Here is a 23,977-nt window from a genome sequence, read left to right as displayed (position 1 = left end):
CCTGGCTGGCTTAGCAGGGGTAATTATTGAGAGGGGCTTGCTCTTGGCCTCCCGTGTAGCACGAATAATAAAAAACCAGATACTGGGGTTCAAGCTGAAGATCAGAGAAGCAGAGCGGCCAGGCACTAGCTCAGGCTGGGGCGATCCTGTCCTCAGCCTGACTGCAGAGACTGAATGTCCCCATGAGACCCTGAGCCCCTGCCATTATCTACCTCTCTGACTAGTGTGGCTGCTGGGATTAAAGGTTGCGCCACCCCTGCTGGCCTCTGTGGCTGTGGCTGGCCTTGCATTCTGATCTGCAGGCAAGCTTTATTAGATCATAGACAAAGCACCTCTCAGCCCCCAGCTAGGCCATGCACACAGGAAATTCTGGGGCTCACATTCTTGTTGCCCGTTGTGTGGTTCTCACTCGAGAGGAAGCACGTGACAGATTGGGCTCTGGCTCTCACTGCTGAGCCAGTTGACCCATGGGACACACGCTCTAGTGACCAGGAGGGTGCTCAGAGCCTCAGGAAGGGCAGGGAAAGTGTGCCCGGGCAGAGAGGCTTCCTGTAAGAGGTAGCACTAAAAACAGCAACAGGAAGGATGGGCCACAGCTGTAGTCACAGCGTGGGAGGAGGGGCTGGACCAGCGTGCAGTGTGTCTACAGAAAGCCCTTGATTGCAAACACAGCCCCAGACCCTCGGGCACTATAGACATATACTTGTGAATTGGTCAGGACCTTCACAGGAAGTAGGAGAAAGTCAGAACCCTAAAGAGTGACTCGGAGTACTCACAGCACTACTCCAGGTGGGAGTGGAGGCAGGGTGTTGGCAGTTGCTCTTTTGGCCTGTCATCCTGTATCAGATTATCTGTACACAGTCAACCTTCACACGCCAGGGAAGCCATCTCTCTCACTGGGCCGCTGATAGTCACCATGAGGCTTCCCATTGGTTCATTCAAACTGTTAAATGAATGCTGTTATCTGGTTGGTGTTGTAATTGTAATTCATGGCCTACCCTAGCGTTTTTTGGGAACATTGAATGACAGCCCTGTGGTGCTGCAGTGAGGGGTAAGCAAGGGATAGTTGGACAAGGAGGTCTGCAGAAATAAAGGGCCTATGAAGGCACTGAGGCAGGGGCATGGGAGGCTAGGAGGCAAGCAAAGAGCTAGAATGAGTGTGGGCACGCTGGTGCTGACGCTGGGCTTCACACACTTTGGGGAGGGGGAGGAGGTGAAGGGGGGCGGGCTGGGACTAGTTACTGAGGCTCATATGCTGGGATATGCTGGGGCAGCTGCCAGCTCTCCAGCCTCTGGAGGCAAGGCAGCCAGCACTCGGTGGTTGCTGCCCTTTGTGGGTAGTGGGAGGTCAGTGGTAGGCAGAGGGTTAAGTCACTGGCCTCTCAGGGTAAGGAGCGGGCAGCCTTTGCCCTTCCTCTCCCTCACAGGTCACCTCCCATTCCTTTGCATTGAGACTGGAAGGCCATAGGTCACTGGGCCAGGAGGAGCCACAGCTGGAGGCCAGGCTTGGACACCTTGGACACCCTTTGTGTCCCCCCCCCACCCTGGGCGGGGTCCCTGCAGGGACAAAGGCTGCTTGGCTAGGAGCAATTTGGTTGGTGGTATCCCACCGAGCAACTCAGCAGGTCCTGTGGTCACAGGGCTGCCCTCAAGACTCTACAGAGGCGGGTGGGGGGGTGGGGTGAGGGTGGGTAGGGTGGGGGTGGTGGGCTCAGTGGCAGGGCCCTAAACTCCATAACTAGGGGCACACGGGGAACCTTCTGAGCCCAGAGGCCCTGGTGTGCTCCGCCCCAGGGGTTGCAGTGCCAGGTACCCTGTGAACTGAGGCACCACAGTAACAGGTGTAGGGTCCAGCAATCCGAAGCCACCAGAGGATTCATCCATGTAGGAACTTGGGGACAGATGCTGTGATGACCCCTGACAGAGACCTGCATAGATTAGATGTGAGTGCATCAGTGTGGTCGAGGTTCCGTCTCTGGCCTCAGCCTGCACCCACAAGCCCTGCCAGCTCCCAGAGGTCCCCTAGGATCCACTCCCCATGGCATCACCCCTCATCTTGAGTCTTGGGCCACCAGCTTGTGCTTAGGGTTCTGCTACAGACGTCCTGAAGCGCTTATAGGAGAATTCACCATGGCAGGGTGTGCTCAGGATAGTGAACGTGGCATAGACTTCTCCAGAAGCTTTAAAATGAGGTATTGAGCCAGGCGTTGGTGGCACATGCCTTTACTCCCAGCACTAGGGAGGCAGAGGTAGGAGGATCTCTGTGAGTTCCAGGCCAGTCTGGTCTACAGAGCAAGTTCCAGGACAGGCTCCAAAGCAATACAGAAACCCTGTTTTGCGGGGACAAAAAAAAAAAAAAAAGAGGTGTATTGATTATTATCTTTTACTGTCTATTTCTAGAAGAGGCAGAACACCAAACTTGCCAGTCTCCAACGTTTCCATTTGTAGTTCTAGTTACCTGGCAGCGCTCTGTAGAGCAGGTAGTGGGTGCCGAGTGATCACTGGCTATGGGCAGCAATCCCCCACGGCCACAGGCATGAACACGCAGGCCTTGCCCAGAACCTTCTAGTATCTCAGGATGGTGGCCCCTTCTAGCCAGAGTGTACCCAGGCAGCTGTCTGTCATTCAGTCACTTGTGAGAACACCTGCAGGAGACCCAACCCAAAGCCCAGCAGTGACAGACTGCAACAGGGAAGCAGGACTCTTAAATCAGCTTTATTTTTCTCTAACAGACACTTTAGCATTGCAAAATTTTGCATTCTACAGTCTTACAAACTTTATTATTAGCAGCAGAACAGAAACATCGCAAGACCTCAAAACACAAATAAATACCAAATGAAACCACACGTAACATACAGTAAACAGAATACAAAAACATCATAATGCTATCAGGAAGATGAGACATGTTGCTAACCTAGTGACAGGATTATTGCTGAGCAATAACTCACACTGTCGGTTTCTTAGAAGAGCGGAAGAACACGGGACGCTAATCACTGGTCACATTCACTTGGACTGTCAAGATGGAACCTCACGGCGAGCGGTTACTACAGACGGCAAGTGTCAACACAGGCAGATTAAAAATACAGTCAAATGAGATTGGCCTTCTTTGGTCTTTGTTTTTGGGTAATAGAACTAAACCCAAGAGGCGTGCCATCTCCACAACAGCCTGCAGTGACCCCACTCCCGCAGGCAACTCCTCGGAAGGAAGGCCGGCTTTTGTGTTTTCCAATTAGGTCATTTATTTGCCTTTGAAGGTTACTTGACTAAGGGGACTAAAGGTGTGTACCAGTCACCACTGACTACAGAGTGGCACAGTGACCCTGCACCTGTCACCTCCTCTCCACAGTGAACTCACAAGACTCTAGACATGGTGTGGCAGGGGAAATGAATCATATACTCTACTTGGCTGCTTGGGCCCGCTTAGCTTGGTGTGGGTCCCTGCCCACCTGCCTAGCAATGGTGCCCAGGGAACCCTCCAAATGGGCAACAGGCTGGGATATGTCCAGACCTTTGGGCCAGGCTGCTGGCCTCTTTTTACTGTCCTCACTGACCTGGCTCCCTGATGCCACAGTGCCCATGGCAACCAATATCAGCTGGGGTGACATGGGTAATGATGGCTGGGTCAGTTGCCGACTATCACCTCACCAGACCCAGAGCCCGTGGACACATTCTAGCTTGGAGAAAAGAGCTGCTATGGATTTGCAAACGGAAGACAGAACCATGATCTTAGTCTGAGAAGATTTGGGGGTAGACCCTCATTTGTCACACACACTCAGACACAATGGCATGCCTGGAACTCACACTAGCTCTCCTGCAGTCTAGTCAGGAAAGTGCTGGATTAAAAATTAAAAAAGAAGGGAAAAGAAAAAGGGGGAGATAGTACCCTAAGCTCCACCAAGCCCTTCTCCATTCACCGATGGTCCCAAGCAGAGGGATGTATGGGAGGGCAGGGACCTGTCAGGTGGGAAATGTCTTGGCCAGGTACCAAGTGCTGTCCCTGCAATGCTTGGCAGTGTGCAGGGGGAAGGAGGGGGCAGGGGCCGCGCTGTTGACACTCCCCCTGGTTTCCTCTTGGGCTGGCAGGAGTAGTCCACCCAGGACTCTGTTACTTGGCGCGCCCAGACACCCTCCCCTTTGCTGGATACACAGTCCATCAGTGTCAGGCCTGCCATGGGTGACTGCTACATATACTGTTTAGTTATAGTGGCATCATTAATGTTGGGCCCAAGACAGCAGGCATGTGGTCCCAACTCCAGGCGGGACTCTGGGGCAGACTAAGGAGAACAGGGAAGGTGGCTAGCTACCCACAAAGGACTGTGTCTGACCTCTAGGTCCTCATGAGGCTGACCACAGACAGTCAGACAAAACCAACTACAAGGGGATGTGGTGGTGGCGGGTCTGAGCCCTGCTGGAGGCTGCCCAGGGAGCAAAGCCACAGCAGTGTATCATGCCACAGCTCCTGGAGCCCCAGTCCCGGGAGGAAACGGAGGCAGGGCGGCAGTAGGCACTCACCTCCCCCGCTGACTGCTGCCTTAGGGACACTGTGCATCTGTGCACAGGCTACTCCAGGGGGCAGATGTGGTGCAGCCTCTCAACAGCCCTTTGCTTCTCTGAGTGCTGAGCATGGGTCTAGACAGATGGGAGCTGGGTGGGCTGGGACGTGGGCATTATTCTCCTCAATGAGCCCATCACACACACCCATCCGCAATCTCACCCGCTGCTCTGTCTTACCCACAGCCTGGCATGCTACACGGCTTCCGTTGGGACTGTCTGTCCCCAAGAAGTAAAGGGAGGCCCAGCCCAGGGCCCTTCAGGCTACCTTCCTTTTCCTGACCAATGAGGGAGGAAGGCACTCACTGCCACCCTTGTCCTGGGTTGCTACTGACACAGGCTATCAGCTACTCACAAAAACCATGGGTCAGGCCTCAAGACACATTGCAACTTAGTGGCTTGCATCTTCCCAGGGGCAGTTCTGAGCTGGCACGGGATACTGCCTCAGGTAAGCAGAAGTTGTGTCCAACTTCCTCATGGAGGCCATGGAACAAATGGCCCTTTAAAGGACGAGCGATTGACACTTTTGCAAAGCCAGGTACACATACCACATGACCACCCTGTGTTTTGTGTGGCCAGGACCCTGTGAGATGGGGAGGGCTGGCTGCCAGAACTGGCAACAGGGCCTCAACTATGCTGAGACCACAGCCCAAACTGGCCCAGGTGGTGAGCACCAAAGGGGGCACCAAGGGATGATGAGATGGACCAGAGCAAGGCACACCCAGGGAGGATGTGATGCACTCCACACCTCCTAGGAGACACGTCTCGGCACGCCCTTCACACATTGAGAGACAGGGCACGAAGGTATAAGTTTGCCCACTATTCTACTGTTACCAAGGAATGCAAGACACTACAGAACAGAAAGCTGTCACACGCTAGGCCCTCATCCCAGGGGACAACAGTTGCTTAGTCTCTTTACTCACATCCCACAGGAACCCAGGGGAAGGCCAGGAGGGCGCTTATCACATAGGGAGAGTCTTGTAGAAGTTTTACTACCAGGGAGGGACCTCATACCAGGCTCTAATCCTAAAGACAGGCATGCTTTTTAACAGCCCACGATGCTGCCGGCCTCTACCCACTGGCACTGAACTGACTTCTTCAAAGGGTGCTGCAGGGGTGACGCTGCCATGCAAAGCTACCTGAGGCCAGCTGAGGACTGCCAGGTGGTCCTCCCAACCCCAGGTCTCTGGGGAAGAACCCTGGAGGACAGGCCTGGCAGAGGAAGAGGGCACCTCTAAAAGGACACGGGCTCTGCAATCTTTCCACTGACTTACCCCAAAGTGGTCCCAGCAGAGCGGAGAATGGAAGGAGTAACGGGCTTAGAACCAAACGTTTCAGCCATGGCAGGGCAGGGCAGGGCAAGTGCTGGAGACCAGGTCACTCGTGGAAACATGGGGACAGGTGTGCAGGAGGAGGGCACTTCCAGCAGGCACTGGGGCAAAGGCACACCCAGGCAGACGGCAGCACCAGAGACAAGGTGGGCCACCGGGCACCAACCCAGCTGTCCCCGCGCGACCATGGGGAGAGCCCAGAGGCAGGCAGTCTGAAGCGCGGGCCCAGCTGGCCAATTGTGGGCGCGCCTTTTGGGCAAGTGGCACAGATGTGGTGGCTCGCACACACTGGTTTTGCCTAAGAAGCACCCGTCGCGTGTAGCACCCATCAGTGTGAGAGCACCATGAAGCGTGGTGCATAGCGAAAGGGGCACCGAGGCAGGGCTCCAGGCTTCTATCACAGCTGGACCTTCGAGGGACGTAAACAGTAAGCTCAGAGTGCCATCTGGGCGGGACAGGCTGGGGCATCACTGACCATCCTTCTACAGGGAGGCCAGGGCCACTGTGGGCCAGCCAGGGCAGGCCCCAGACCAGTGGTCCGGTCTTGGGAATGCTTAGGGCAGGGGGTTTCTCCTTCACGCTATGGGGAATGGGGTTTTCACAGTCCTTGTGGAGACCTGGAAGGGTGTGGCTTCTGGGTGGAGACCCCTGGGGTGGGACTGGGCTGCTCTTGGGGTCTAGAGTGGGAATCTGAATATTAGAGCCTCCAGAAGCGGCCAGTGGAGGCCTGGCTCCCCCCAGGCAGGTTTGGAGTTGTCTGAGGGCCCTAGCAGAGACAAAGATCTGGTGGTGGAGAGAGAGAGAGAGAGAGAGAGAGAGAGAGAGAGAGAGAGAGAGAGAGAGAGAGAGAGAGAGAGAGAGAGAGATCTGGTTAAACTATCACTTTCTAGAACCATGGTGAATGCAAACCCAGGGACAAGAAGCAGCATGTCACATCTAAGGCACATGTACCGTATGCCACCATCTCTGAGCACAGACGTTGCTTCCGGAGAGCATTAGCCGAATGCAGCAGTATGACAGTATGAGAAACACTTGCTGGGTCACCTGCCTATCCCGGTACACTGGACACTGGAGATCACGGCTGGTGCTGTCAGCAACAGAGAGAGCTTGTCTAAACATGGGGCAGAATTTTAAAAATCTACAGGACTTTGTTTAGAACTCCAAAGTTCAACTAATGCCCTATTTTAGGGTGAGAACAGTTGTACGTCTGAAACGATGCACAGCATCCATGAGCACTGTCCCCTCTCACAGTCATTGTGAATAGTGTCACTAACTACAACAGGTATCGAAGGGTCACATTTCTAACGAGAAATAACGACAGTTTGAATATTCTCTTTCCTATCACAAGTGATAACCAGTGTTTGATATTTTACATTTTCTTCCAAGAAATATCAGTCTATCAACGTTTTAAAACAAAATGTTTGCAGTAACAATTATTTGTAAAACTTTAAATTAAAAATGACTTCTGAATTTAGGGACTTTCTGTCTACTCAGGGCCTTCTGACAAACAAATTATTAAAACAGAGACCAGATGAGGCCTTAAAAATAGACAATATACTATATTTGAAACAAGATTGCACTCTTGAATTTTAGGATGAATATATCAGAATTGTATTATTATTTCATAAGTTCTCCTTTTAAATTAACATGCTGACACATCCAGCTACCTCCATGTGTGTTTTCTTTTTGGTGTTCAAGTTAAGGAAGAAAAATCATGTTTCTTTTTAGCATATATGTTTCCACCTTAATTAACTAGATCTTTAAAAATGAAAATGAAAACCTTCTCTGACAGCAATATTTATCTTACTGGAGGATAAATAATTCTTCAGAGTGAGTGTGGCTAGTCTACTAGGAAATCCGTTGGGGTCTCTTTTCACGTGTGGCTTCTCCTGCCAGCCACGCATCCTCCTCCTCCGGCTGCTTACCCTGTCCCACATGGTCCTTTCTGTGGGCGAGGACCTTCGTGAAGACAGACCGCTTCAACCCCCCAGAGGAGTTACCTTCTGCTGAATCCACCTCCCCGGTTGCTTGTCAGGGGTCAGGCAGATCCGAAGTATCCACTATGACTTTAATAAAAATTGTATCATCTTTAATATACGTCCCATTCTCTAGAACAGTTTGGGCGACAAAGACTGGGCAGCCAGAAGCGATATTCATCTCTCCAGTGGGTTTCTTGAAGCTGCTGCTGTTGGGATCAGGCTTGAATGCATCTCCCAGGTGGCGTCGAGAGGACCCCTGATCCATCAGCATGAGTGTCACTTTCTGCTTGAACGGCCATGGCAACAAAGCATCATATTCTCCACGCATAATGACAAAAAACAGCGACAAGTGTGTTCCTTTTCCCATTCCGTCCCCATTCAGGTAGACCCTGGCACACATCTTATAGCCAAAATAGCCTGTGTAGAAAGGCTGGCTGTAGAGAGACAGGGTCTTCCCCATGACGGCCTCCTGCTTCCGGCGCTTGTAGTCTCGGATCTTCCAGATCAGCACGCCATTGTAGCTGGCGGTCTCAAGGACCTGGAACCTCAGGTCCATATCGGCCAAGCGGATGTCATGGACACTCAGCATCTGGTCATGCCGGCTCAGCTGGGACTCCAGCAAGCCTGCCACAGGCAAGAAAACATTTGGCAAACAAGTCATATACACATCAGAGAGGCAGATATGCACCAGTGTCTGAGACAGCAGCCCACAGATGTCACTGTGACTGCGGAGGGCAGACGTGTGCATAGTGGACAAGGAGGGGCATCGGCATTATGTCTCCCTTCCCCTTCCCTCCGGTGGCCATAGTGTACCAGCTGTCAGGCCGCAGCGGTCAGAGCCTGGCTGCCTACTACCTCGTGCTCCTCTGCCTTATGGCCCTGGCATCTACAGGGGCACTAGGCTCTGGGTTTAAGCTGTCTTCTATTCTATTCTAACCACACACCCTCCATCTGCTTAATCCAACCCATGTACCGCAATAATCTACCCTTACTCCTTAACCCTTCCCTGTAAGTCATCACTGCGCTTACTCAGACTCAAAGCTGCAGGCACACTTCTGCCCACCTCCCCTGCCCGGCCTGCTCCTGTCTCTGGGCCCTCAGAGTGTGTCAGGAGCACCCAGACCGATAGGCCTTGGCACCCTATAACCCAGCCTCTCTGGGGGTGGGGCTCTGCACTCTGCCATGCTGGAGCTCATTGGAGGGACACATTAAGTGAAACCCTGTCTCCGTTGGAGAACTCTTAGCTTGCTACACCTGTGCCTCACCTGTGTTGCGAGCCGCCTGCCCAGCACTCTTGTCCACACTCTCCAGCTCAGTCACGCGGCTCTGCAGGGACTCCACGCTGCTCTTCATGCTGTCTGCTTCCTCCCAGCTCTGCCTGAAGGGACGGATCTCCTTGTCCAGTTCCTTCAGTTTCTCTGCTTGGCTATCGATTACTCGCTTCCAGACCAAAGGGGTTAAGGGTAAAAATCAGTGAGAACTCTGGGCATCTGTGCTGCCACCCTCTAAATGCCAGGGGAAGCTGTCACCTCCTGTACATCCAGTGCTAACACCTGCCAGCCTCCTGGGAAGAACTTGTGCAGGCCAGGTGTTGGTGGTGCACACCTTTAGTCCCAGCACTAGGGAGGCAGAGGCAGGTGGATCTCTGTGAGTCTGAGGCCAGCATGGGTACAGAGAGAGTTCCAGGACAGGCTCCAAGGCCACAGAGAGACCGTGTCTCAAAAAACCAAAAACCAAACCAAACCAAACCAACCAAACAAAATGACTTGCGCAGAACGAAGTGCCTGGATAATGTGCCATTACATCCAGCCTACAGTGTTTTTATTAAGTCACCAGAAGGGCAGGGCTGGGTCAGATGAAAGGGGACAATACCCAAGCCACAGTGTGCACATGGCCCAGAAGTTCTTCCTTCCCCTGCCCATAGCATCCACACAAGCCTCCCGGTCCCAGGCCAAACTGCTTGTCTGTCACACACCTGCATCCTGGCAACGCCACCAGCTTTCCTTTCAGAACCCTGGCTGTGACCCTGACCTCAAGTCACAGATGTTCCCTGCCTGACTGCCATAAGCCTCGTATCTTGTACTCTGGCACCATAGGTGGCCACAGGAACAGAGGAGAAGGGACTGAGGTCAAAGCCTCGTCTGACTAACAGAAGATTCTAAAGGCCCAAGACCTTTGGTGTCTACCATTCAAAGGGAGTCCGGTTCAGGGTGACGATGGCATTGTCTGCCTGCCCTACTGCCTGGCTCAGAACCCATGTGCTGCTTCTGTCCTGTGACTATGGAGGGGACACTAGAACTGCTAACGCCCAGGGAATAAAAGAGCTCCTTCTATCTCGGCTCTACCAGAGACCCTGAGCACTGGTGGTCAGACAAGGCTTGCTGTGGGTCCTCAGGCCTAGGAGAGTAGGTTCTGCACTCAGGGGAACCAGGATGTATGCAAGCAGAGACATTGTCCTGACACAGGGCCTGCCAATTTTGCACTGTCTTAATTTAAGTGACTTGGAAACATTTTCTATAGAAACGTACCACTCCACTTGTGAGGGTAACAGACTCATGCTCCAGTTGGGTGCTTAAGAGCTGTCCATGTTTGAGTAACAGTAACAGGGAGAGCTTTATGCTCCAACCTGTCTGTCTCCCTGTGATGGATCTGGAGTTTCTATTCTTGCAGAGTCTACAGGAGTCCAAAGGCGGCGGGGTAGCCCTGAAGCCACTGGTCATTCAGGGTGCTCAGGGGGCAGTCCCAGGGGCAGCCCCGTCTTCACTTCTTCTTTTGCAGGTCTACATTTGGAACTCTGGGTGTCGGCACCTTTGTTGGCTGTGACTAACCAGGAAGGAACAGACAAGGCAGGTCTGGATTCTCTCAACAGAGTGAAAGGTTGATTCGAGCCTCCCTGATGCCAACGTTTAAGAAGGATGAGGAGGGGCCAACAGGTAAGAATGCTGTACAAATGTGAGCACACAAACTCAAACTTCTAACATCTATACACAAAGCTGGAGATGGCTGTGCGTACCTGGGACCCCAGCTCTGTGGAAGGAGAGAGGAGGGCACTGTGGTTTTCTGGCCACCACCCTAACTCCAATGTAGTGCAACTCTATCTCAAAGGAATAAGGTAGAAAGTGAAGACCAGGACACCTGGCCCTTTTTCTACCCTCCTGGCACACATACATACATGAACACATAAAGAACCCACACACACAGCATAGATGATATCTTCAATCCTCAAAAAACCCTGCTATGTCAATGTCTTTTTATTTCTGGCTGTGAGCCATCTTTCCAGACCTATGTCTACTTTCAACAAGAATGTATAATCAGAGGAATATATGGCTCCATAAGAACTGTTTCTGGGTATGCTATTAATGCATACCCACAGCCATGGTGTTCTGTGAATGAACTGCCCTCATAAAGTAAGCTACTGTGAGCACTGATAAAAAGGAAAAGCCTGACGGTGGTGGAAGAGATGGTCCTTGGTTCTCAGAGGACCAAGGAGGAAGCCCTGATTAGCAACATGACCTAGCACAAGCCATTTAGTCACTTGAGCGCCACAGCCCCAAGTGGCATGCACTTGAGGAGACCAGACTGCTGCACTGGCCATGAAGCTCTCCCAATAGTACAGGCCACTGCTGGTAAACAACGCAGAGACTGAGGCATGTATGTGTGTGCAGGCACATGCCCCACACAGATGAGCTCACCCAAACAGCTTAGGAGTCACACCCCAGCAAAGGAATGTGCTATTTTTCAGACAGACCTTTCACTTGCAAAACCAACACAGCTTAAAGCAGAGTACAGGTTTGTGTCAAGACTTCTCTGTGAATAACAAATGACTTAATTCCTGAAGTGCCGTGGTGAGCTCTCAGCCACTGAGTGTTTCTATAAATGCACACTCCAAGTGCAGATTGCACGTGTGGATTAAATTGCAAGCTCAGGAACTGGGAAGCAGCAGTCTGCACACACAATAAACAACCCCAACTCCACGCTTGCTCTTAGATAATCAGATGACCAGCTGTATGCACCTAACTTCAGAGCTGCAGTAAATGTCCTTTGCTATCCCTTGTCACTATCAGGTCACAAGGCCCTGGCCACACAACCCTGTTCAGTGAGAGCATGGTGGAGCTCCATATGGACTGTAGAAGAGTAAGGCCCGAGACACTCACTCCACCTGAACCCTACTGCATGGATTTAGCAACTGGCAGCAGCATGTGCAGTTCAATTTATGACTCAGCAGGCTTGATTTCCCTCTTCTGAGTCATGGATCACACATGCTGCTCAGATCAAGAGGCCCTCCCACCTGAGCCTCTCAGGCACCTGCGACTAAGGACATGTGATGCATAACCTGTCTCTCTTTTTTTTCAATGTGTGTGTTCATGTACCACCACACACATGGAGTCAAACCCTTCTTTCTATCATGGGTTTTGAGACTAACTCAAGTTGTCAGACCTGGCGATAAGCACCCTTATCCACCGAGCCCTCCACCGGCATATTCTCTCTCTCTCCCTCCCTCTCTCTCTCTCTCTCATACTCTCTCTCTCTCTCTCTCTCTCTCTCTCTGTGTGTCTGTCTGTCTGTCTTCCCCTCCTCTGTCTCTTACTTAAATATCCCTTGAAGTGTTCCAGATGGAACTCAGGGCCTTAGGCATGCTAGGCAAACACACTACCACTTAGCTATGCATTCAGGATATCACTAAATTGCCCAGGATAGACTTGGACTCTCCATCCAGGATACTTTTTTATTTCTTTTTTGAGACAGAGTTTCTCTGTGTAGCCTTGACTGTCTTGGAACTAACTCACTTCGTAGACCTCAAACTCATGGAGATCCACCTGCCTCTGCCTCCTGAGTGCTGGGATTAAAGTTGTGTGCCACCACACTCGACTACCATTTCTATAAAAGAGTGATTTATTTTTATTTTAAGTGCATTAGTGTTTTTCCTGCATGAATGTTAGCATGAGGGTGTCGGGCTCCCGAGAACTGGGGTTACAGACAGCTGTGAGTGGCTACGTTGTCGCTGGAGGAACAAGTGGCGCTATTACCACTGAGCCGTCTCTCCAGTCCCCAGGCTACCATTTTGATAAAGAAAAATTGGTTTGCTGGGCCTAGTGGCAGAGCTCTGTAATCCCAGCTATTGAAACGGCTGAAGAATGGAGATCACAAGTACGAGGTCTACCTGGGCTACGCAGGGTACTACGCTCAGCCTAGGTAACTCAGTGAGACCCTGTCTCAATATAAAAAGTACAGAGTAGATTTTAGCCAGTTCAGGAACTTGGGTTCAATCCCAGTACTGGGGGTGGGTGGGTGTCAAAACCCAAACACATTTTCTTGTGTGTGTGTGTGTGTGTGCGCGTGTGCAGGTGTTGCCTGTGCAAGTCACACAGTGAGGGTGACTCGTGCAAAGGCAGAGGCTGACTTGTAGAGTCTTCCTTGTTTGCTTGCTTGCTCTCTACCTTACTCTTTCCAGGAGGGTCTTCCAACCTAACCCAGAGCTCACTGCTGCCACCTATTTAGCCAGCAGATCTGCCTTTAGAGCACTGGCCTTACAAGCAGGTCGCCATGCCTGCCCAGCATTCACACAGGTCCTGCCGAACTGAACTGTGTGTGACAAGCCTTTACCATGACTCCTTTCCCAAGTCCCAAACATGTTCCTTTTTACTCACAAAGATTGTCCAGCCTCTGCCTCCTAAGTGCTGGGATCAAAGGCATGTGCCACCATACCCTGCTGTTCTTTAGTATTCTGTTAACTTCAAGCTGGCTGGTGCTTTTTATCCCAGCACTCAGAAGCAGGGGCAGGAGGATCTCTGAGTTCCAGGAAAGCCAGGGCTACACAGAGAAACCCTGTCTCAAACAACAACAACAAACCAAAAACAAGCAAACAAATGAAAACCCTAAAAAACAAAGGACAACCCCTTTTCCTGGGCCAACAAAATGCACATACACGTACTTCAATTCTATTTCCTTTAACACCTTCAGCACCACATGCATGCAGTGCCCACAGAGGCCAGAAGAGGGCACAAGTGTCTGTGGAAATGGAGTCACATCTGTGAGTCACTATGTAGGTTCTGGGAATCAAACCCCAGTCCTTGGCAAGAGTAGCTAGTGATCTCAGCCAAAGATGTATTTCTTTAGCCCTGCAAAAATTTATGTATTTATTGTTTTGGGGGTATCTCTGGATAATTATGGTGAAATAAATTTAGGTGTGTGTGTGTGTGTGTGTGTGTGTGTGTGTGTGTTTATGAGAACTCAGAACAAAGCAGTTCGGCTTGATTTCACTTTAGGAAGTGAAACTTGGCACACAAGCACTAATGAACAATGTTACCTTAAACAGTAATAAAAACAGATTTTACACACTCTCTTTTTGCAGTGGTAGGCATGGAACCTAGGGCCTTGCACATGCTAGGCAAATGTTCTATCACTGAGCTACACCCCATCCAAAACAGCTAATTTTTTCACTTTATTTATTTAAGTTGTTTTGAAACAGGGTTTCTCTTTGTAGCCCTGGCTGTCCTGGAACTTGCTTTGTAGATCATGCTGTCCTGTAACTTAGAGAGATCTGTCTGCCTCTGCCTCACAAGTGCTGGGATTAAAGGTGCACAGCACCACAGGCCAGTGATGGGCTAAAACAGCTAATTTTTAAAACAAAGGGCTTTAAGTTTTACTTTGTTCCAGTGGGTTGAAGACAGAAGAAGAGTTTTGTCTTGGGTCAGCTTCCTAGGCAGGTCCATGCTGACCCAGTTGTCCCTGAGTGTTCACACAAGCAAGAGAAGCCCTTCTGTCTGCATGAACTCAGTGATGCTTGCCACCAGGCAGGGTGCTCACCTGCAAATGAAGGATTTTGGATTCATTGTTTCGAAGCATTTCCTTTTGTCTCTCAATTTCAATTTCAAAGCTACATATCTGATTGTGCAAACTTTGTATGCTCTTGTTTTTTTCAACGCTTTCATTCTGCAGTAAGGAAACCTGAGAAAGAAATTCTTCAATTAGTTTAACAAAAAGGGTTTGGTATTAATTAACGATAATGATAGTAATTAAAATTTCACAATATAAGCTTTCTACTGGCTTCTTAAAAGGAGTCCAGGAGAAAAGCCCTTCCACACAGAAAGGGGGGGGGACTCTGGAGAGCTAGCAGGGAACCCTGCAAGCTATTTTTGTTTCTCCCTGCTGCTAAGGAAGGCTTGGGGAGGGATCAACTGAATTTCAGAACAAGGGGCTGCTTGTAAAGTGCTCACTGAAAACCAATCTTTTACAAGTGCAGCTTCCAGATTTGGCGAGAACATATATAAGAAATAGTTTTAAGCTGGGCAGTGATGGTGCACACCTTTGATCCCAGCACTCTGGAGGCAGAGGCAGGCGGATCTCTGTGAGTTTGAGGCCAGCCTGGTCTACAGGGATAGTTCCAAGATAGCCAGAGCTGTTATAGAGAGAAACCCTGTCTCAAAAACAAACAAAAGTATCCAGCTTGCATAAGCACTGTGTATATACCTGAAAAATGGGCTTCACAGAAATAATACCTGCTCTAAAAACACAATGTACTTGGTATTGTGTTTTAGTCTTTTTATTTGATATAAAAAGAGTAATAAAAAGCTAGTCCCTGAAGGGCATCGATAGCTGAAATAGGCCAGGGACAGAAAGACAGATACTGCCTGTTTCCACAACTAGAACCACAAAGCTAGCAAGAAGCAAAGAGAAGGGCACTGGGCTTGGGGAGATAGAGACACACTGGCCACGTACATGAAGTTTCATCTTAGAACTGTCCCTAAAGTCTCCTGCACAACTATCAACAATGAAACGAGTACACCAAACTACTGAGAACTGATCTGAAATGTTCACACCATTAAAAAGGGGGGGTGAGGGTGGGAAGCAATGTATGGGCCCATCAACTAGCTTGTTTTAATCATTTCCTAATGTATGCACACCCAAACATCACACAATACATACAATCACAATCTGTCAATTTTAAAAAGCCAATCATGGTCCTGCACGGGCTGAACCCACTAGTGTCACATCCCTAAACATAAGGAGAGGTGGCCTGAATGCAATCACGCAGGTACTCCATCCCACCCTAGGGTCAGCCCATTAACTCCTCAGAGACAGATGGGGACCACACCCAAAGAGACCCTGACACAAAAGCTTAAAGTTAGCCAGGTGTGGTGGCTCATGCCTTCAATCCTGGCACTTGGGAGAGACAGAGGCAGGTGGGTTTAGGCAGATGAACTAGAGGCAGGTGGCCTCTAATTTGAGGCCAGCCTGGTCTACAGAGTTCCAGAAAAGCAAGGGCTACACCCTTGAAAAACCAAGGGTGAAAAAAAAAAGAAAAGAAAGCAAACGGAGCGCACAAGCCTGCGTGTTTTCCAGCTTTCTCCCATCACGTAAGGCCAGAAGCTCCTGCAGTGCCAACCTGTACCAATGAAGAGGGGCAACAGCAGGGTTTTTTTTTTTTTGTATGTGTGTTGTTTTTGTTTTTTTAGACAGGGTTTCTTTGTGTAGTCATGGCTGTCCCGGAACTAGCTCTGTAGACCAGGCTAGCCTTGAACTCACAGAGATCCGTCTGCTTCTGTGCTGGGATTAAAGGCATGCGCCACCAACGCCCTGCTGGCAACAGCAGTTTTACAAAACTCATCTGAAGTTACTGTTCAATTATTCCCATCTAGCAAAGTCAGACCAAGTTTACAAGCTTTTCTTATCCTCACCCCAAGTGGAGATACCATTTTAAACAAGAATCTCATTGATATTTCTAAAAATACCAACTTTCTGCAGCAATTAAGTACTGGTTGAGCAGAAGCAATCAACAGTAACATGCATATGTCATACCAACTAGTCTTAATTTCTTCCCTTCAATTTTCCTTATGTGAATGTGAGTTCGCACATTAGAGAGCATAGCCTTGAAATACTGCACATTGCTCCCTTCATCAGCCTCTGGCCTCTGAAATGACCACATGGAGGTTAGCAGGCCATCCTGCTGCAGAAGCAGGGCGCACCCACTTCCCTGTAGTGAGAACAGGGACCTCTGGGACTTGAAAACACCCTTTTTCCCAGCACTTCCTGGGCCTCCGTACTAGAAGCCACACACCTCAGGGCCACTAAACTCCTACACTGCTGTTACAGTATGGTGAATAAAACAAAACAATAAAACAAAACAGTAATTCTTTTCTTTCTTTTGAGACAGGGTCTTAAGGAGCCTAGGCTGGCCTTGAACTTGCTATAATGCTAGAAGACCATAAACTTCTGACCTTCCCTCCTTCACTTTCCAAGGGCTGAGATTACAGGTATGTACCATGACACCTGGGTTCAAACTAAGTAAGTAAAAGGAAGGGCCTTTTATTTATTTTTTTTAAAAAAAGATTTATTTTTATTTTATTTTAAAGATTTATTGTTGTTATGCACACAGAGACCTGCAGGCCAGAAGAGGGCACCAGATCTCATTACAGATTACAGATGGCTGTGAGCTACCAAGTGGTTGCTGGGAATTGAACTCAGGACCTCTGGAAGAGCAGTCACTGCTCTTAACCCCTAAGCCATCTCTCCAGCCCAAGGAAGGGCCTTTTAAATGTACTCGTGAGATACAGGACACCCTGAGGTTGTATAATAACTTAAAAATGACAGAAAGAAAACATTTTCTTCAGAAAGAGGGAAACAAGATTCCTAGGTAGCTGTCAATGGGCTCAGAGCACACACTGTGTTCTCCGGGAGATGGCACTGGCTGGGCTGCCTCACCTTTCCAGTTGCACTACATGGCACCATGCGGCCTCTCTTGGGAACCTTCTGGTTTGTCACTTTAGAGCAGCAGTTCTCAACCTGTAGGTCAGGACCCCTTTGACAACCCTTTATCTCCAAAATTATTTACATTATGATTCACAAAAGTAGCAAAATTACAGTTATGAAGTAGCAAGGAATATAATTTTATTATGGTGGAGGTCACCACACAACTGTATTAAAGGGTCACAGCATCAGGAAGGTTGAGACTCTGAAGTACATTTGTATTAATCACTTAACACAAGACTCAGATCTTTATAAACTCTAATGTCAGCTGCACCAATCACTTACCCTATCTCAATGCCCTCCTGATACAAGTTTCAATCGATGTATTGAATGTGAATGAGCCATGGTAAGTGTAAGCTCATAACCGTCTAACCTATCAGTCCTTAGAGTGAGTCACCTGCTCCTCATGGCAACACAGCCCTGCTGTGGGGGTGAGCACCACAGAGCGAGTGGCGTGAGCAGGTGCACTCTAACTGAGGAAACCGGGTAGTGGTGCTGCCTATGCAGTCGGTGCAGCTGAGAGAACCAACTGCAAACAGGGAGAAGGCAGCATGCTTTTCTGGGGCTTACAAAACACAGAACACAGCTGGAGATCAGCCCTAGGGACCAGACATGTGGGCACGGCAAACGTGGTCCACATGTAAGGAGCCAACCAGCATTTGGAGTTAAGTGGTCCAGACCAGCAGTCTCTATGCTGGTCAGTGCCAAAACAGCCAGGATCAATTCACCTGAACAGGATAGCTGCTTTTCACAGAGCTATGGAGCTGAGGACAAGCATATGAATGTTGGGACAATCACTGTCCTAGATCAGTGCTGACCCACAGAGTGATTACACTGAGCAGGAAGGAAAGCCAACACTGCACATTGACGGGCCCAGGGCTGCATGCCTACCTTCTTCTCCAGGGAGTTGCTCCACTCCTTCAGCAGATTCACGTGCTGCACGGCAGAGCTGGCCTCGTGGGCCTTGATCTGCTGGTTTGTGCCCTGCAAAAGCAAAGGCAGTAAAATAAACCAGTCACTCCCAAGGACAGAAACCCTAACATACAACTCTAGAAGCAGCACTACATGAAGAGGGCCTATTTACACACGGAATTCCAGGGGCCTCCCAGGCTGCGGTGCAGGGAGCACACCAAGAACGCTATGACATTGCAGAGCTACGCTCAAGTTAATGCTCCCCTTTCCTCACGCTGCCTCTAGTGGCTTCTCATCAATGTGTCATACTTGCAGGACTTAAATTTGAAACTCATCCTGTTCCCTTACAAATAATTTTCATGAAAATATACATGGAGAATGTTCTGGGACCTACAGCTGCAGGCAGATGCTGCTACAGCAGTCCACTGAACTATGGTATAGCATTGTATCCAAAAAGGCACCGCCTCAACAGGCTGAGTGTGCTGAGAAATTTACATACAAAACATAAACAATCTACAGAGTACACAAGATGCAGACCATTCAAGCCAAGAGCAAGCACATAAAATAGTACTTTGCATATTCAAGGAAACAACCAATTTGAGAATATAATTTGTTTTGATACTGGAAAATTAAGAAATCAGAAAAAGCGTTTTCATGATCTCCAAAACATATACTCTGTACATAGAATCTCTCTATATATGCTGATCTGAGCAGAGCTCTGCATCAGCATACATACGCATACACAGAGGATGGATGGCACTATGCAGGACAGAACAGGGAGGCACAGGCACCTCCTAGACTAAGGCAAGGGAGAACTTGGTTCTTACTCTCAGGTTTTCATCTTCTAAGAAAAAAGTATTGCAATGCTGCTGTCTTCGTACCAACTCCATAGCAACCTATTGTCAGTACACAAAACTAAATATATGACTCTTTGTAACATATTTTGCTTTTTGGTAGATAAACTCAGTCTTAACTTTCAATCTCAGGTATGCTTTTTAAAAAAGAACAGAAAACTGTATGCATGTTTCTCACATGAACACTATTTCCCAGGAAGTAAGTTTTCTACAGGCTTTTCTCAGGCAATTCTAGCTCTGGCAGGGGCAAGAGCCAGCACACATGTGTAAACAAAGCATTACAGATACCCATGTGTGATTCTTACAGCTTAGGGCTGACAGACAATGTCAAAGTTCATCTAGTTTGATATTCACCTATACTCAGTATGTCCTTAAAATTGCCGCAGAGACTCTACCAGGTGTCACTGCACTCTAACCCTGGAGCTGACTTGGAGATGGCAGTTCTGGCACACTGACTTCCCCATGCCATTCCATCTAAATCTCAAAGTGCCCTGGCCTGGCAAGTGAGCACCCACCTTGCTGCATGTATGCCTTGTTTCACCCATGCAGCAGGGTGATCTGGTTTCACGATAAAGACTAAAAAAGTGAGAACTCAAAGGTTAAAATCGTATTATGAGAACTTTCTTCAATGGCAGAATGTCAGTGACTGGGAAGGACAAATGTTGGATACTGACCTGAAAAACGCAGCCATAGCGCTTAAAACTACAGGTGCTGGGGGCATTGACACACTCTGACAAGTGTGCACTCAACTGCAACGGGAAAGAGACGTGAGTTGTGACACAAACGTTTGCATGAAAATGTTCAAACATATCAGGGCACAGAGAGCATCCAGGCTGTACTGTTAAGAAGGTGTTTATCAGCTGCAGGTGTGTACACGTCATCTGCTTGCTGGACTTCAGGCAGTAAAATACAGTTTCATCACAAGTATACACATATACACACCAATATACAGAAGTACATTTACTGTAACAGTTCTTAAACTTCCAATTTCTTGAGAACAAATTGTTCAAACTGTGACATGCCGTCTGAAGTGCCAGAATTAAAAAAAAAAAAAAAAAAAAAAAACAACTGAAATGCACATTTAAAGACTATTAACAAAAACTGTATGAAACACAAAAAAATCAGAAAGCATTTGGGATGCAACTGGGTCACACACCTACTGTACAGTACACAAAAATAAACCCATTTTCAAAGCAAGCTCACACACTGAGCCATTACTAGTAACACTTGAGATGGCTGGAGGTGAGTTGCTCCTTCATCTGAAAATCCTTTTTCCCTGGCATGTGCAGATGCTTACATGCTTTTCAAAGATCCTACAGCCATTCTAACAACAGGAATCTTATGCTGTCTCCTCTAACTGACAGATGGAAAATCTAAGCTATCCCAAGAGAAGACAGTCTCTTGTTTAGCTCTAGGATGCCCCAAACAAGAGACAAGGGAACTGAAAAGATGTACCCTAGAGACAGACTTGTGCCTGGACTTGTGTTGCCGTGGGCTGGAACACAAATGCTATCTATGTGCCTGCTGCCTCTCCTCACAGCTCTTGTTCTACAAGGTCTGTGCAGACACAGGTAGATGCTCCTTTGTGTAGTTTTGCAATTTTCCTCGGGCTATCAGGACCAAGGTTATTCTCTATGCTTGGTACTTACGAATGAGGGACAAATAGAGATCCCTTCTTTCTCTGCTCATTGACTCTTTTATGATGGGTCAGAAGACAGGCAACCTGGAAAGGGGCCTTGAGGGCCTCACCACAACCAACCACATAGAAAAGGGCCTGTTATTTAGGCAGTCATGAAGATCAGCAGCAAAGTGTGCTTGCAGTTCTCCTGAATACCCTGGGCTGGACTCAGAGGAAGTACCCAGAGGGCTCCACAGGCAGGTCAGCATGGACTAAAACTTAAAGGTGTGAGATTCTTCCAGGGCCACTGTAACTATTTCGACGGGCTATCACTTCTAATGTTACAAACAGGGCACGCTGTCCTGACATGTTATTTCTACTAAAAACTCACTGTCCTATCTTTTCCTAACTTGGTTTATTATGAGTACACTCAGAGCCCTGAAGAATTCATAAGAGTCTTGGAACAAATGCAAAACTAATGCACAGCCCAACAGCTCCTTTCATTAAAGCCAAGAGAAATGCAGTTTAAAATTTTATTTTGAAATAAAAGTAACTCGGAGGCTACTGTTCACCTTAATTCAGAGCCCTGAACGGACAGAACTGAAATGAGGGTTATAAATTGTGGGGTCATTTTAGCAGTTAGACTCTCTGTGCACTAACTTTAACAGAAGGGTCTTCCAGGGGGCCAGCATGGAGAATTTACTTGTTCTTCTCCCAGGTCATCCGAGAGGCCTGACACCGACCTCACCGGCACTGTCTGGGAGGACGCACCTAGGCGAGCAAGGTTCTCAGGGTCTTCCCAGCTCTCTGTACCCCAAGCACTAGGCCCACAGCAGCTAGTGTTTCTAGGCTGCCTTCCTTCAACTGCCCAGAGATACCAGGCTGCTGGACAAGACTCCAGAGGCTCCAAAGATGAGAGCCTCAGACACTAAGCAATCATGGGGGCTCTAGGTCAGGTCCCATGTAAAAATGTTAGGAACCCCTGGAATTTTCCACATGGATCTATTCTTATAGACAGATCAAATGAAATCAATGGCAAAACCTGCCCATTTTACAGCCTGCAGGACGTAATGCACAGTCATGGGACTCCTCACATGTGTGCCTAAGGATGGTTTCAGTATCTATTTCCCCTCAAGCAGTGCCCTGACCATGAGATGGTCAAATGGTTTTAGAAGAGTTAAATTCCTTTTTTTTTTTTTTTTTTTTTTTTTTTTTTTTGTCGAGACAATTCATTACTTTGTAGATTTAAAGACTGCTTCCAAAAAACTTAAAGTACCACCATTACTTACATTTGTAGATTATTCATTTTTTTTCCAATTCTTAGTATTTTCAATCCTGAATTTACCTTTTTTATAGCATTTTTTGTTGTTGTTTGCTTCTCACTTCCAGAAAGTCCTGTCAGTTTTGTCTTTCTTGTTACACACATTACCATAGTCAACCATGAATGAGGACTACTATAAAGATGGCCATGACTCAGGGCTCCTGCCTGGGCCCCTGGCTGTGCCTTACCTCACGTCTCAGAAGAGTCTGGACACTGCACTTATGGGGGCAAGACACCACCACACAGGGACAATCAGTATCTTCGTGTTTCTACAAAGGAAAAGGAAGTGTGTCAAGTGTGTGTGGACCAGCAAAGCTCAACCTTCTCAATGCCCACCATTCAATGTAGACACAACGGAATCTGTGCCAACCACTACCACATCACACTCAACAGAGCACGAGTGTCTGGGACCTTGTGACGTCAGGTCAGAGCTGACTCAGTGGGAATTTATGGCGCACACTGCTGGTGACCCCTACCGCCAGCTCCTTCCCCAGCAGATCTCAGGCCAAGGGCCCTATGGACAGTGCAGGCTTGGTCAAATGCCCACGCTTGGATTTTCCTCTGGCCTTTCAGTCTGTATCTGGACAGGACGCCTCTCCAGTAAGTGAAAACAGCATGGTCCCCTGGATACTGTCCTGAAATCTTGCCTTCATTATCTTAGTACACAAGTACAGACAAATTCTGGTCTAGGCCCTGTTGAAATGGAACGATCTTTAGCTCTGCAGAAAAATAAGGACTGGTAATCTCAGTGCCAGGAGCACCTGACCATAAAAAGGCCAAGGCGAACATCCAAGGGTTGAGGACATCAAACCCAAGGGCCCAGAAAGCACTGCTAGACTCACAACGAAGGCAAAGCCAGAGACAGAAAGAAGTATCAGTACAGCAACTGCTGCTCAGTTAGGTGCTCGGCAGCTCTTCCGAGTCCCGGGATACTGCTAGGTCTCAGTAGATTTTCTAGTTCCTTTGGCCTTTGGTGACATTTGCCTTTACGTGGATAAATTGGACCATGGCACTAGTTCAGTCAAACCAGGCAGGGACAGGACCAAAAACAGTGGCCCGTACAAGGGAAGTGCATGTCTTTAATTTTATTTTATTGTTGTTGATGTTGTTTTTGTTTTTGAGACAGGGTTCTCTGTGTAGCCCTGACTGTCCTGGAACTCATTCTGTAGACCAAGCTGGCCTTGAACTCAAGAGGTCCGCTTGGCTCTGGCTCCCAAGTGCTGAGACTAAAGGTGAGTGCCACCACCTAGCTAGAAGTACATGTTTAACAGAGGACCCTGACCTGAGGAGGGAACCAGGCTCAATCTTCTGGAATTTTGAAGGACTGGGCCTTCTGGGTGTGAGCACTGCATCTGCTGAGCAGGGTCCCCCAGAACACCTGGTAAGCAAGTCCATACCATTCCATACTGACCAGAGGGCTGGACACAGAGAACCTGGTCAGAATTTCCCTCCCGGGACTGGCTGCACAAGGATCCAATGTAAGGGAAAAGGACCAACTAAAGAAGCACACGCTGAGCAAAGCCAGGGAAAGAAATACACCCTGGTCCTAAAATTAGAGCCAAAAGGCTAAAAAGACCAACGAGAGGAACACACTTTGGCTCTGAAACCAGAGCCAAACCTAACCCTAAACCTGTGCAGAAAACCAACCAATCCCTGAGCATAAG

The 23,977-nt window shown here is 48.7% G+C and overlaps 1 protein-coding gene across 5 annotated transcripts in view; it reads right to left on the bottom strand.

Annotated features, from left to right (window-relative positions):
• Window positions 1-2,699: 2,699 nt before the first annotated feature.
• The window catches only part of Traf3 (TNF receptor associated factor 3), a 100,543-nt gene continuing 79,265 nt past the window's right edge, over window positions 2,700-23,977 (bottom strand). For all 5 annotated transcript variants that reach the window (XM_051196636.1, XM_051196640.1, XM_051196637.1 and 2 more), the window contains 6 exons: window positions 22,502-22,582; window positions 20,049-20,123; window positions 18,500-18,592; window positions 14,669-14,809; window positions 9,127-9,301; window positions 2,700-8,485 (listed from right to left, as the gene is read on the bottom strand). In XM_051196636.1, the coding sequence (XP_051052593.1) occupies window positions 7,914-8,485; window positions 9,127-9,301; window positions 14,669-14,809; window positions 18,500-18,592; window positions 20,049-20,123; window positions 22,502-22,582 (1,137 nt within the window). In that variant the 3' untranslated portion in view covers window positions 2,700-7,913. The remainder of the gene's footprint in view (window positions 8,486-9,126; window positions 9,302-14,668; window positions 14,810-18,499; window positions 18,593-20,048; window positions 20,124-22,501; window positions 22,583-23,977) is intronic.

The sequence above is a fragment of the Phodopus roborovskii genome, unplaced genomic scaffold (assembly GCF_943737965.1).
Source record: "Phodopus roborovskii unplaced genomic scaffold, PHOROB, whole genome shotgun sequence".
Classification (NCBI taxonomy): Eukaryota; Metazoa; Chordata; class Mammalia; order Rodentia; family Cricetidae; genus Phodopus; species Phodopus roborovskii.
This window is presented reverse-complemented; position numbering and strand designations above follow the sequence as displayed.